The sequence below is a fragment of the Panthera onca genome, chromosome B1 (genome assembly GCF_046562875.1).
Source record: "Panthera onca isolate mPanOnc1 chromosome B1, mPanOnc1 haplotype 2, whole genome shotgun sequence".
NCBI classification, from domain to species: domain Eukaryota; kingdom Metazoa; phylum Chordata; class Mammalia; order Carnivora; family Felidae; genus Panthera; species Panthera onca.
The window spans coordinates 201,548,479-201,563,073 of record NC_138342.1 but is presented as its reverse complement, the minus strand read 5'-3'; the positions used below and the strand labels follow the sequence as shown (position 1 = coordinate 201,563,073).

Here is a 14,595-nt window from a genome sequence, read left to right as displayed (position 1 = left end):
ATCCAGTCTCCCCCTGTGGATGCCCCCACATGGCCCTGCAGGAATTTGCCCCAATGCATCTCTTGAGCTTTTCCACACCTCAGTGTGTTCCTGTCCCTCTGCGGTTCCTCCTCCCTCCAGGGACTGGGACTTGCTCTGTTCTGTGTCTGCTTTGCTCTTTTTGACCTACACAGTCCATTCGGATCTCAGCTCAGGAGTTGACGCGAGGAAGGCTATTTCTTGACCGAGTGATAAAGTTTCCCACTCTGCAGTTGCCACTTGGTGTTTCTTGACTGGTTGGATGGATTGTCTCATCCTGTCTGCAATGGCCACTCCGTGGGAGAAGAAGCCTTTCCTTTATTGACCACTACTATAAACAGAGGTGTTACTGGTGCACACTGGGGGTACCATGACTGTTGGTGAAATGTGTTCATTTATACTGACCCCTTCATGTGTCCCCAGGAGAAAGCTGGGATACGACCAGACCACTGTTGCCGAGCCTGGGAATCTGTCCCACCAGGCTTCGCATCACTGTCTTGTCTAGCACCCGGCTCACTGGGCTCTGAAGAAGTTTCTATGACCATCACCACCAAACACACACATACACACACTTCTGATGGACACACTCTCTCTCAAATATACTAATTCCTTAAATTTGACTGTGGCAAAGCCTTGGACTGAAGGGCATTGGATCCCTTTAGAGATCAAATTTGTTGAGGGGCAAATTCATGTACCTCAGCAACATTGTTCCTCTTCTTTAAACATGATGACCTAGGGACAATCTTTGTTCCTGTGCTCACTGTCTTAGAATGTTCCAGTACATGGTCCTTCTTTCAGAGCTATCCCTGGGCACTACCTGCAAGCTAACAAAGGGGAACTTACCAGCAGCTTGGGTGATGAAAATGTGTGCATTGTTCTCCATTTTCCCTCTCCACAAACACTCCCGTGATCTTTCTTGTTTACCCACGGTACAGTTAAGTTTTTAAGGATAGCATAAAATCCTTCCAAGATCCAGCTATCCTCCCCAGCTTTATTTCTCATTGCTCTGTCTGACTCCATTCACACCTCAGTATTGAACCATCAATATTTGCAGGAGGCTGAACACACCGTGACATGTCATGCTTTTCTGGGTCTGCTCGCACTTTTCTCGTAGTCAGAACCCCCTCCTCCCTCTCTCCTGGTGACCTGAACACAGTGCAGGCACCCTCTCCTCTAGGAAACCTCCTACAAACGCCCTGTGCTCCCTGCCAAGTCAGTCGAGGTACACCTTTCTAATTGTAGGGCATTTTGTGCATAATCTCACCCACGATGTATGCAAATGGTCAGCTTATGTGTCTCCCTGACTTCTTCGCTGGAATCCAGGGGCTGAAACGTGGCTCGTCTTGTTTGGTTCTGTGTCCCTGGCACCGTGCAACCCACACTGCCGGTGTCCAATAAGGGAGCTGGAGAGAGTTTAATTCCAAATGACTTGAGGTGGCATCCCAATGAATGGTCATCGGACTTGGGTCAGTGAGGTAGTGTAAATGAAAGAGGGAGGCAGGGGAGTAAGAGACAAAGCAGTTGGGGACTGAAAATCACTCTAAGAAGTTCCAGGAAGTTTGTGAAAGTAATACAGTCCCGCAAAGCACTTATTGGGTTTTCCATGCGAAGTCTGTGAGACGGAGAGACAGGCTAACCGAGGTATTTTCCCCGGCTCGAGATTACAAACCCAAGTTTATGAGACACATGGGAGCCCATTCTGGGCACTGTGCTAGATGCCTCCAATGTATTACCTTTTTAATCTCCACTTCTGTGCCCAGGTGAGCATTGTTCTTCTCCCCATTCTTAGGACAGGAAACAGATTTCACTATATAGGAGGACTATAGGTCTAGAGGGACATCTCTCCAGTTAACCTGGAGTTTCTGAGACTCCAGACTGAGTCAGGACTGGACTGAGACCAAGGAATCCTACCTCCAATCCTGTTCTCTCTGAGCCACACAGTCAATCGCTCATGGTTGAAGGGAAGGGAGCAGGATGAACACTGTGGACAGAGTGTCTGCATAGTGGCTTCCTCGTTTCTCAAGGTGTCTGTGCCAGTGGAACCTCTCTGTTAGTTGGGCCTGCCCTTAGCCATGCTGTGAAACTGTTCCTTTGCTCTATTTTTTTATTTTCCTTCCTCTGCAGAATCGTGTTTCAATTTTTTAGCTTCTTTCCAACACTACCTTCTACCTTCTTGTTGTCTAGTAGTTACACACACACATTCTTCGTGAATACATTTGCTCATTCTCTTATTCGGTGCCTCATGTTCCAGATTTATGATTTCTGCCAACCCCCTCCCATCATTGCTGCACCTGTTCCTGCAGTGGTCTGCCAGTTTTCTGCTTGGAATAGATCAACCTGAGAAAATAGATAACGTTGCCACTAACTTAGAGCTGTCCCTGGGTGTTGCTTTCTTCAGTGGGATTTCTGCTTTACAAAAATAAATCACTGCTCCCCAAAGAAAGATGTTCTGATCGGAACTCGTAAATCAGGGCAGCAAGTCAATTGTGAAAATAGGGTTGGAAAGGATGACATTGAAAAGAAAGATCAGAGACTTCTATTTACATCCTGACGCTGCCTGCCATTTACAAACTGTGTTGTGCAAGCCCTGTCACTTACTAACCCTCTTCCTTGTGTGCGGGTTGGGGCTTCTAATTTTGACATTCAGTTGCACCATGGCATTGAGTAGGGCTTCTGTAGGTATTTTGGCCTAGCCCTGTTTGTAAAAGAATTCTAAACACCTTGTCATTTTCTTGGATAGGAATTGTTCTAACCGTTTCTAAAAACACTTTTTAAGTTCAAGTATTTTACATACACATACACACAGTAAAAATATTCCTTTAGTAATGAACACCCACGTAAACACTTAGTTTTTAGAATCCTAAATTTTCTATGTATATATTCCTGAAATATTATTTATATTATGCGAGTATATTTATGTGGGCAATACAATGCACACGCTTCTGTGCCTGGATCTTTCCATTCAACATTATGCATGTGGAGGTCATTTGTCTTTTTTTCATTTTTGTCTAGTATCCTGCTGTATGAATATATATAATTTCTTTTTTTAATTTTTTTAATGTTTATTTAGTTTTGAGAGAGAGAGAGAGAGAGAGAGAGAGAGAGAGAGAGAGAGAGAGAAACAGAGCAAGAGCAGGGGAGGGGCAGAGAGGGAGACACAGAATCCGAAGCAGGCTCCAGGCTCTGAGCTGTCAGCACAGAGCCCCATGCGGGACTCAAACACACAAACTGCGAGATCATGACCTGAGCTGAAGAAAGACGCTTAACTGACTGAGCCATCCAGGTGCCCCTAAAGCTCTCCACTTTAACTACAAAGTAAAAACGGGGCCCCTGGGTGGTTCAGTCGGTTGAGCATCTGACTTGAGCTCAGGTTATGATCTCTTGGCCTGTGGGTTCGAGCCCTGCTGTGTGCTGACAGCTCAGAGCCTGGAGCCTGCTTCGGATTCTGTGACTCCCTCTCTCTCTGCCCCTCCCCTGCTCATGCTCTGTCTGTCTGTCTCTCTCAAAAATAAGTAAACATTAAAAACAATTTTTTTTAAATACGAAGTAAAATGAATAGTTACATAGAGCTATCACCTAAAAAGAAAGCTAATTATTTGTGTCAACACAAGATTTAAATCCATGGTCAGGTTTTCCCTTGATTTATGAGACAGGTGTTCTCTGTGTAAACTGGTACTTTATGACAAACACTCAAAATGATTTATCAGTTTCAGAAAGCAATGAGAGTTTCATTTTGTGAAAATTGTATTTTTATAAGTAGCCAGGTAAATATATGTAAACGTAGAGCTCAACACATATTGTTACTTAAGAGGGAAGTGGTGCCTGTGGTTCAATATCAATATATCTTTAGAAAATCCATCTCGTAGACGTCAAAAATGTCTACGAGACTGATTGTGCTAACGAGGCACTTATTTAATTATAATTAATGAGGGAGGCAACATATAATGAATGAGCTCAATTTTCAGCTGATTTAAAGAAATAATGTGTCCTACATAAATCTGTCATTCCATGAGAACCCAATATATACACAAGATATTGCAAATATATCAAGTGGCTTTTATTGCATTTTCCACTTCTTTGTTCACATTGCTATTTTAAAAGTGAACATGTTTTAGGAGTAGCAACTACAGACCAGTTTTACTTCTCAGTCAACCTCACAGCTACTTTTGGCATAATTTATTGCCTGATTGAAGAGATGAAAGCACAGAACAAAGTGTAAAATCCAGAGAATAAAGAGCATAGAGATGAAAGTTAAAGACACAAAGAGAAGAAAGAATATGTTGTGGTGGTTGTTTATTTGACCAAGAAAAGCACCAAGTTAAAAAGAAGCTATTCTTTGTTGTTAGAAGTTATAAAATTCTACTCATGCACGGTACTGCTGAACAGAGGAGAAGTTTGTCATCCAGAGATCCCACCCAAAGTCTTCATTAGCAGCTTAGAATCACAAAGAGTTTTTAGAGGTATCCTACATAAGTTGTAATCATATTTACACCGAGGAATACTGATGGAATTTGTATAGTCTTGATAGTGACCATAAATGATCAACGTGACTGCAATTATGTTTAAAAGGTCATAAGCATAGAAATGTATATTTCTAAAAAACGTTCCCCTCGTCCACCGACTAACCCAAGATTCAGACTCTGATGGAATATATACCCAGATCTTAAAACAGCCTTCGGTAAACACATTGTAAGTTTTCACTACTACTATTGTTTCTCTTGTTGCTTTTCTGGATTGCTCATCTACTATGCTTTTCTTTTTTTCAGTTGTGTTGGTAATAACCTTGGTGTCTATTATTGTTTGTGTTTTGTTGTTGTTTCCTTGGAACAAATGTCCAATACAAATTGGGGCCCCTGGAGTTCAATCTAGGCATAGAAAAAAGGAAAGACTTAGATGCACAACCTATTTTCCTCGTGTGTCAGGAAGGTTCCCGCTGGCCCGTCGAATGAAACACCTGAACACTCCTGACTGCAAAGTCATGCAGGGAGGGGGCCAGGAGGGTGGCTGGGGGGGGGGGGCGGGGGGGACTTTGAGAGGAGACTCATCTCATCCTGAGCTACTGAGCCATCTCTTGCCTTCTGGGGCCCATAGGCATGTTCTAGAATCAGCAGAAAGGACTATCTGTAGCTTCCGCTTCCATTAATTAGTGATATTTCTTCCCTCTGGACCAGCAAAAATGAATGCGATACTTTCCTGCATAACATTTACCACACTCCTTAAGCCAGTGGTCCTTGCGTCCTCTCTTGAAGGTTTCTTTTCATCATCCTGGATGCTGCCCATTTGGTTGGTTTCCTTCTCAAAAGTGTAACATCTGGTACTGACCCCTATCTTCCACATATTGTCTGCTTCGATGTGGTCTTAGGCATGACTCCTCCTTTGAGATAAGGGTCTGTGTGCTAATGAGAGTAAACATTTGGCAGCTCCCTGAAATCAGTTTGTCTTGGAGTTGAACTTCAAAGTCCGCCTGGAGAGGTTTTCGAATATATTACTGTTAAGCCATGTTCATGTTCATTCCTTTTTATAGTTCTGCATCTTTTTATATTTTTGCACTATGTGCAGATTTTCTATTCATCACTCTGTGTGTGTGTGTGTGTGTGTGTGTGTGTATAATTTTAACCATATGTATATTGGTTATATATAAATATATTTACATATATTAAATAATATATGTATATATGGTTAGCTAATTATATAAATAGTTATATGGTTATATATATTTATATATAGTTGATTCATATTTATTTATTTATCAATGGCTGATATGTGTAAGCTATTACAATTTTCTGTCAACCAGAATGTTACTTAGATCTACCAATTTGGACCTCTTCGAATTTGGTATTCTATTTTTTGCCTTTCTTCCAATCACTGGTATAGATGCCAAATTCACTGATCGGTTTAAGGAATGATACCTAGAAATTTCTTCTGTGGTTCAATGCCAATCTGTTAATCAGGATCAGGACCTTTGGAGAAGATCAATCAGTAGTTATAGAACAACCCTATTGATCAACCTACCTACCTATTGGTCAGTCAGTTTGCCTTCTGAATATTGATTTAGGATTTTTCTAAGTCAGGGCTATATAGCTCTGTGGATATGGATGGATATAGACAAAACTCAGATGGAACTTCCCAGGCAAAGGTCCCAGAGTAGGTAAACAGGGCAAAGGTCCCAGTATAGGACAAAGGTATAAGGATAGGGAATCTCAGGATGAAAACATCCAAGATGAGGTAAACAAGATGAGGTATTCAGGGCAGGTAACATCCCTCCAACTTAGTACAAGAGCAGGAAGCTGCTTTCACAGGAAGGAATGATCCAAGGAGGTAAACAGGTAAATAAGTCTACAGACCTCTGCAGGCAAAGTTGCCCTGAGGGGAGCTAATTAGCAGAAGAAAGGTGCCTTGCTGACCCTGAGGTAGCCTGCTCTGTCTTCCTTGTCCCCTAGGCCCATTTCAGTAAACAGAGGTGGGGCCTCATGTCTGCTGTAAACAACCTCCAGCCCAGGGCCAGGATTTTGCTTTGTAGTAACCCAAACCCCTAACCCCACACATCTTGCCCTCAGGCCCCCGAGTTAGTGTTCACAGATTTATTGTCTCTTTGTGCAAGTCCATCACCATGTTTGTAAGCCTTCTGACCCTAATAAAAACGGAGCAAAGACCCTTACCCGGGCTCTTGTCTCCTCTCACATTTTTAATCCTGCGTCCTGCTTTCTTGCTGGACAAGAAAGGGCTCCAGATGCAGACTGTACAACGTATATATGTGTCATATGTTCATATGTTATGTATGCCCCCTGTTATGACTACAGGCATGGTATGTGGCCTTAAAAGCTAAAGGCAAATAGAGATCTCTAAAAAAGGAGATCAGCCTTGCCTGATCTCAGGAAAAGAAGCCAAGTGTAATGACTCCTATAAAACCATATGTTTGCAGTCAAAGAAGATAAAGGTAAGAACTTTCTGGCAGCATCAGAAGACGATGTGAGATGGGCAAGGCTCCTGATGACGGATGAATACATTTTGGTAAAACACAATTGGCCCTGCATTTGAAGTCTGGCAATTCCTCGAAGGTCCCCCTGCCCCGGGGACCCCGGTAGCAAATAAAACCAGCACTCCTCCTCCACGTATGTTCCCCAGCGCTATCTGTATTCAAGCCCCTGAAAATTACTCTTAGTTTTCTACCTCTTGTCCAAAAGGACACAATGAAGGCATTACGGATTTTAAAGTGGGTTTTAGATAGGACATGTCCAGACCATTTGTTGGAGCGTTACTAAAATCTCCTGGAGTGGCTGGCATGATTTCGCTTTTCATTCTGCCTTTCATGGAAGCTGTCTGCAAACTGTCTCTCTGACCTACTAGATTCTGGAGCGTGGGGGCTTATTAGAATCTCCTCGTTTGGCGTCCTGGCTTGCATGTGGCTACTGTTTAGGGAATGCGGGCTTAACTGATGTGCTCATGGTCATGATTTGGGGGAAGCATGAGAAGTTTGCTTGGGAGGGCATCCTGCTTTCTGACAGGTTCATTTGATTGTTATTTGCAAATGCAAAATGGAATTGTTTTCAATGGATCTCCTAATAAGTTGGATCCTTTTTATGGTATCGATAAGGATTATTGACTATTAAAAACACATGGGCAAGGACACTATGTTATCCAGGTATAAACACTAGAAATTCCATACCAAGAGGAAGTTTCAAACCTACATACTGGTGACCACAGACTTTGTTTCACTCAGCTGCAAAAAAAATCTCACATTTTTCCTTTTGATGTTCACGTACATGTAAATTATTAAAGCAGGTAGCTGGGTTTAGGTACTGTGAATATATTTTACAGCTGAAAGGGTATGATGTCACACTTGCATATTCACGTGGCCTATATGCTGTACCATTTTTAAGGAGCGGATAAAGAAAACAACAGGGCAACTGTGGATATTTTCCGGTTAGGTAAATATGAATTAAAATAAATGCTAATATATATTTATTGACTTACTGATTAAAACATAGTAATAATTCAAGGAAAACAATAAAATACATTGCATGCGGTCAAAGCAAGAAAGCTTTACTAGTAAGTTGCTAGTACCCTTTGTAGAATTTCCAAAGTCAATTGTTTACGAAAGTTCTAGAAGGTATTTTCAAGCTTATATCTCTGGTTCCATCTCTGGCAAGGGAATCCTGAAACTTGAGGGTGAAAACACCAAAATATCTTCCGTTATTTTCTGTATATCAAATGGGGCATTCTTACCTTGAAATTGTGCATTAAATCCTTTGCGTCGATGGTTGCTGTCAGATGTAAAATGCAGTCGTAACCAGTTCTTGCTGCTTATAACGGGAGAAGGAAGGTTCATGCCAGTCAGCCTGGAAAAGAGAACCAGAAAAAAAAAAAGCTCCCTTATAAATCAACCAATAAATGTCCTCTATCAAACCCACTTAAAAAAAATTTAATGTTTATTCATTTTCGAGAGAGAGACAGAACACGAGCAGGGGTGGGGCAGAGAGAGAGGGAGACATAGAATCCAAAGCAGACTCCAGGCTCTGAGCTGTCAGCACAGAGCCTGAGCCGAACTCATGAACCGCGAGAACATGACCTGAGCGGAAGTTGGACACTCAACCGACTGAGCCACCCAGGAGCCCCTCAAACCCACTTTTCAAATTGACTGCTGACAGTCATGATTTTGAGCTGCTTAGGACAGAAGTCATCGATGAGCTGTGCTGACCCCTTGAAATGACTCAGGTAATGTCACGTTTGCCCGCATATCAGCGCTATATTTTACCCTTGATGACGTGAAGGCTTTCACCCATACTTGACATTTTTTATTCTTCTTTATTAATGATGGACACATGAGAAGATATTCTTTGGATCTGTTATCAGATCCTGTTTTCATCAGGACCTCAATCCTAATGACTTCTAAAAGGACAAGAAATAGGCAAACGGTAACATTCTGCCTTTCACCCTTTCAACACTTTGTGATTCTGACCTGCCCTCAGATACACTGTTTATCATGTTGATAGAATCCTGCATTTCTAGTCTCCTGTGCACAGAGTTCCAAACAGTGGCCCTTCCCCACCCACGGGAGGAAGAGCAGTGTTTAGGGGGTTGGGGACAAGCACTGTTGAAGAGATTTGAGATGAGATAAAGTTATGTTTGGGGCAAGCGGTATTTAAACACAAATCTTTCAGAATCAGACACCATCTCTGGCTAAGCTGTTGAAGCTCCCCTCCCAGTTTACACTGTATGGTTTAGTTGTCAGAAAAAAAAAAAAAAAAAAAAAAAAGAGTAATTTACTTCCTGCTACTGAAAACCTGGCATCTCCAAGAAGTGAAAGTCTTCTCAGCTCTTCTCAGGTGTTAAAACTCCTCCCTGTCGGAGACACAGGGGTACGTTGGGTTTTGGCCAAGGGCAGAAGTATCCTTGGGTGGGGCACCTCTGGTTCCACCTGGTACAAGTTCAGGTAGTACAGTTGCCTTATCTTTTCTGAACCTCTACTTTCCAGTGTGTAAACTGGACCTGAAAACACATCCACTGAGGGCTTGAAAGAGATGATCAAGAGATATGTGTAAATGCCCCTGATGCGCGTTTTAAATGTCACCCCGAGTTATGCATCATAAGATTATTTTGCATCTCAGTTGCCAAGTACATTTGCAAAACGATGCTTATTAGTGCCGGTGATCAGCAAAGGTTTAAGCAGTCCACTTGTGGCTGGAATCTGTGCTGCCCTTCGTGGGCTGGCCTGTGCCCGCAGGGCTGCTTGGCCGGGCTGCAAGCCGTCTTCCGTGCACAGGATTCCCTAGGCACGGGCTGGCTTCCCTCCTTTCTCCATTATCTGGAGGGAAAGCAGCATCAAATGAAATACGTAGTCAAGCTCTCTGATGTCAGGGTGTTCAACTTAAACTCTCAGGTTTAAAAACGTGCAGGATCCGTTTAAAGAGAGAAGCCAAACCTTGGCTGTAACCGATTGCAACAGTGTTTATGTCACCGTTTGAAATAATCTTCTGTGAGAGGAAATACACCACTCCGATCTGCCTATTTGCCTGGATTTATGTAGTTCTGACCGCCGAGGTCGGATACAGCTGCTTCTAGGAAGCATTGCGTTACTCTGCTACTTTGTCGGAAGGCTTTCTCCCCCACCACCTTGGTGAGCGTGTGTTAGATTCTGTTAGAAATAGGTTACCCCTTTGCCTGATACTGGCAATGGCCAAAAGGTAAGTGACTTCTGGATTCAAAAACCCAGTATATCCTGCTCACCTACATTTACTCGCTGGCAGTTTTATAACTGAATTCCATGTTTACTTGTTGAGGCTTTAACAGTATTTTTCCCCCTCAGTTAGGTTCTTTTTGAGGGGTTCAGATCTCAAGAGCAGGGTGGGATTGCATTTTAGTTGTGTATCAACATTAGTAATGTGAGTAAGTAAATATGCTCTCCACCTCCCACATTTTTCAAATACCGACCCACAAAAAATGATAGTTTTGTGTTAATCAACAAATTTCATCTCTAAAGTGAAGACATAGTTTAGGGTTTACTAGGAATGCAGTTTCTTTTTTTTTTTAACGTTTATTTATTTTAGTTTTTGAGAGAGAGTGTGCAAGAAAAGGAGGGGCAGAGAAAGAGGGGGGGGAAGAATCCCAAGCAGGCTCCACAGAGCACCAACATGGGGCTCGAACCCGGAAACCGTGAGATCATGACCTGAGCTGAAATCAGGAGTCGGAGGCTTAACCGACCGATCCACTCAAGTGCCCTAGTAATGTGGTTTCTGCTGTAACCATTCGACTCTGCTGTTGTAGTGAAAAATCAGCCATAAAATGGTTATGGTTGTGTTCCAGGAACACTTCCTTTATGCAGGTTTGCATGTCATGTAATTTTTCTACTAAACAAAATGTTACTTTTTTTCTTTTTTCAAGTTTTTACTTAAACTCCAGTGAATTAACATACAGTGTAATATGAGTGTCGGGTGTACGATATACTGATTCAATACCACCACGTGTCACCTGGTGCTCAGCACGGCAAGTGCGTCCTTAATCTCCCCACCCATCTCCCCACTGGTGACCATCGGTTTGTTCTCTAGAGTTTGTTCGTCTCCCTCTCTTTCCCCCCCTTTTGCTTGTTTTTTGTTTGTTTCTTTCTTTCTTCCTTAAATTCCACATATGAATGAAATCACCGGAATGTTTATAGCAGCATTATCTACAACAGCCCAACTATGGAAATAGCCCAAGAGTCCTCTGACTGACCAATGGATGAAGAAAAAAAGATGTCGCATATATATTACACATATATGTAATAAAAACTAATGAAATCTTTTTGCAGTGATGTGGATGGAGCTAAAGAGTATTGTGCTCTATAATAAGTCAGAGAAAGACAATTGTTACTCTTTTTTGACGGTTTTTCAAATACTCAACAATGTAAAAACCATTCTTACTTTATATGCTAGGTTTGGCCTGTAGACCATGGTTTGCTGACCCTTGCTTTGGCGAATATGAGGCAATTTGTAAAAATACTGAGCAGGTAGATAATTAGGTGACACATATCAAGGTAGTGTAACTAGTTTCTACAAATATGTAACTCCTGGACAGATGTATTTTATGTAGAATCAAGGGTGAGGACTTTGTAATAATTATATAATTCATTTTCTATGGTGAGAGGCAAGCCGTGCCAATGAGTCACACTCCAGAGTGGATCGACATGCTTGGATTTCTTGATTTGTCCATGGGAAATAGACAAATATTCATATCCTCTTTTCTTGGGGTGTCAGGTTGGTGGAGGTTCTATATAAGGCATATCCTTTGGAACTGTGACTTTTTCTGTCCTCTTCCACAGGCCTGGGCTAAATTTTTTTTAATGTTTATTTACTTTTGAGAGAGAGACAGAGCACAGGTGTGGGGGGTGGGTTACCCAGAGAGAGAGGGAGACACAGAATCCAAAGCAGGCTCCAGGCTCCAAGCTGTCAGCACAGAACCTGATGCAGGGCTCGAACTCATAAGCCATGAGATCATGACCTGAGCCGAAGTCCGATGCTCAACAGACTGAGTCACTGAGGTGCCCCAGGCCTGGGCTAATCTTAAAGCTGTCATTTAACAGAAAGATTACATTATAAAGTCAATTGTTCCTTCATTGCAAACTAATTTAAAGGAAGTTGACTCATACACAAGCCAGTGGTTGTTTTAATAGATTTACTAAGAACTTGGATGATTCAGACAAGATGTAAAGAATTGAACTGAACAGCTTGGTGTTATCAGAATGGCTCCCAATGGTGTCCACAGCTTAATCCCCAGGCCCTGTGACTATGTCACCTTACGTGGCAAAAGGGGGCTTTGAAGATGTGATAAAGTTACAGACCTGGGGTAGATTATCCTGGATTATGGGGTAGCCCAATGTAATCAAAAATCCTTACAAATGGAAGAGGGAGACAGAGGAGGAGAGTCAGGGAGAAGAAGGAACCCAGGAAGGAGGTCAGGGGAATGCACATGAGAGTCATAGCCATGGCTGTTGACCCTGAAAAGGGAAAAAGGGGCCGCGAGCCACAGAATGTGGATGGTCCTTACATGCCTTCTTCCCTAGAGCCTGGAGGGGGAAAACATCCCCGCTGACACCCTAGTTTTATTCCAGTATAGCCTGTGTAAGATTTATAACCAGCACGGCCATAAAATAATACATCCATGTCGGTTTAAGCATTCATAGTTGTGTGAAGTTGTTATGGCAGTAATGGAAAACAAACCTTTTAATACATGTGTCGTATGTTTCATTCTAAAACAGTCTGGAATGAGAGGAAATAGGGTAGAACATGTCGTCACTCTGAACCTATTAATAATCTTGGGGAACTGGCCCATTTTAAACACTTTGTATAGTTATCAGGGATTGAACATCCATCATTGTTGGCTTGTTTCTCTGAAAAGTCCTGCTCAGTGCTTAGCTGTATGTCTTTGAACTCTTCTGGATTTGGTTTTCTAATAAGTAAGTAGTTTGGGATGTGAGAGATTATGGGGCAATAGTAGGAACTTGACATGAATAGTGAGCATAAGATACAAAGCAGAAACATTTCACAGAGAAAGGATGAAATAATGGCAGGGATCAAGACACGTTTCTGTCTATTAGTTGAAAGTGTCTAACATATTCTGAATTTTTATCCTATACGCATAAAAGCAAAGGAAAATTACCTGGTGAAATCAGGAGATTCAAGTATATTTGGACTTAAAAAATAAAGGACACGTCAGGGTGATCTGCCAGGAAAGGGTCTTCCTGAGGGAATGTGAGAGGCACGTCATTTCTGGAGCATCTCAAACTAGGTCAGGAAACCCATAAAGCCTCACAGTGCGGATATTGAGCAGTCCCTTTAGACATGGCTAGAGGAACTGGTAGTTCTCACTCTTCCCCCCCAAGATGGCCAAATTAGGCAATTTCATCCATTGGCAAACTCATTTCTTTCAAAGACTCAACAAGGTTTCGCTGCTGCCAACAGTAAAAATAGATGTGGGACCCGCGGGGTACTTAAAGTTAAGACGACCTTCTTTGAGCCGAAATAGAACCGGCCAGTCTGTTCCACTTTCTCCAAATAGCTTTACCATAAATTTCAGGGTTCTATTTATAATACGTTCATAACTTCCTTTCCCACTTAACCTCCCACAGTCCACACTCTCAGGTGTAAAATGAGGGGTTTGAGTACCTCTTCTTCTCAACCATTACTGCCTTGTGTCGGTGACTCATTCATTTTACTTACGTAACTCGAAAAACATGGAGTCAATTTATTGAGATAATTTTCTGAAATGCGTTCAGAAATGTGAAAGGTTTTGAAAGAGCTCTGTTTGAGCACTTGTTTGACATTAAGCCAGATTTCTTATGTCTTTAGAAAATCATCATATAAATTGCTGGGAGTTTCTCTCTAGTTAAACCTCTTTAACTGCGATGACTAAGAAGCCAGAAAGCATTAATACCATCAACAGAGACTGTGAATTACCCAGCCTCCCTAAGGAGACTCAAGAATTTCATAAACCTATTACTCCCAAGAGCTGATCGCTTGTCATCTACAGAAAGTCATCTAGAAGTTGTCAGATTTTCCTGTGCTCTTCTGGACATGTAACTGACATGATTCAGAGGGTGGTGTTTCACTTCCCTCTGCTTTATAAAAATGGAATGGAATAATCTGATCCAACAAAGGGTTCCTGAAGTGTCAGGCTTCTCAGTGAGTGTTATTCATGCTACCAGGGAAAGCCACTGTCTTCTGAGCATACATTGAGTTCATATTGCTTCTTCTAAGCCATATTTTGGACTTTGAAGGAAGTAACGATGGATGTTAAAGGTAGTTCTTACCTTGGAAGTTCATTGAAAAGCAATGAAAAGGAGAGATCCAGAAGTGTGTGTGTGTGTGTGTGTGTGTGTGTGTGTGTGTGTGTCTGTGTGTGTGCGCACAAATATGCATGTACACAGATATATATAAAATACAATAGATATATTTATATACAGATATTTCTAGAAATTTATTCCTAAAGTTTCACACTCATATATCTACCCTCTGGGAGACACTGCTACAATAACAAAAGAAAACAACCAAACAACAAAAAACCATCCCTAGCCTACTTCAAAGCATACGACAGGAGAAGACCTCT

General features: G+C 42.0%; 1 protein-coding gene across 3 annotated transcripts in view; it reads right to left on the bottom strand.

Moving 5' to 3' along the window:
• The window catches only part of CSMD1 (CUB and Sushi multiple domains 1), a 2,002,273-nt gene that overhangs the window by 717,349 nt on the left and 1,270,329 nt on the right, over positions 1–14,595 (bottom strand). For all 3 annotated transcript variants that reach the window (XM_078445226.2, XM_078445227.2, XM_078445228.2), the window contains one exon: positions 8,245–8,357. In XM_078445226.2, coding sequence (XP_078301352.2) covers positions 8,245–8,357 — 113 coding nt within the window. The remainder of the gene's footprint in view (positions 1–8,244; positions 8,358–14,595) is intronic.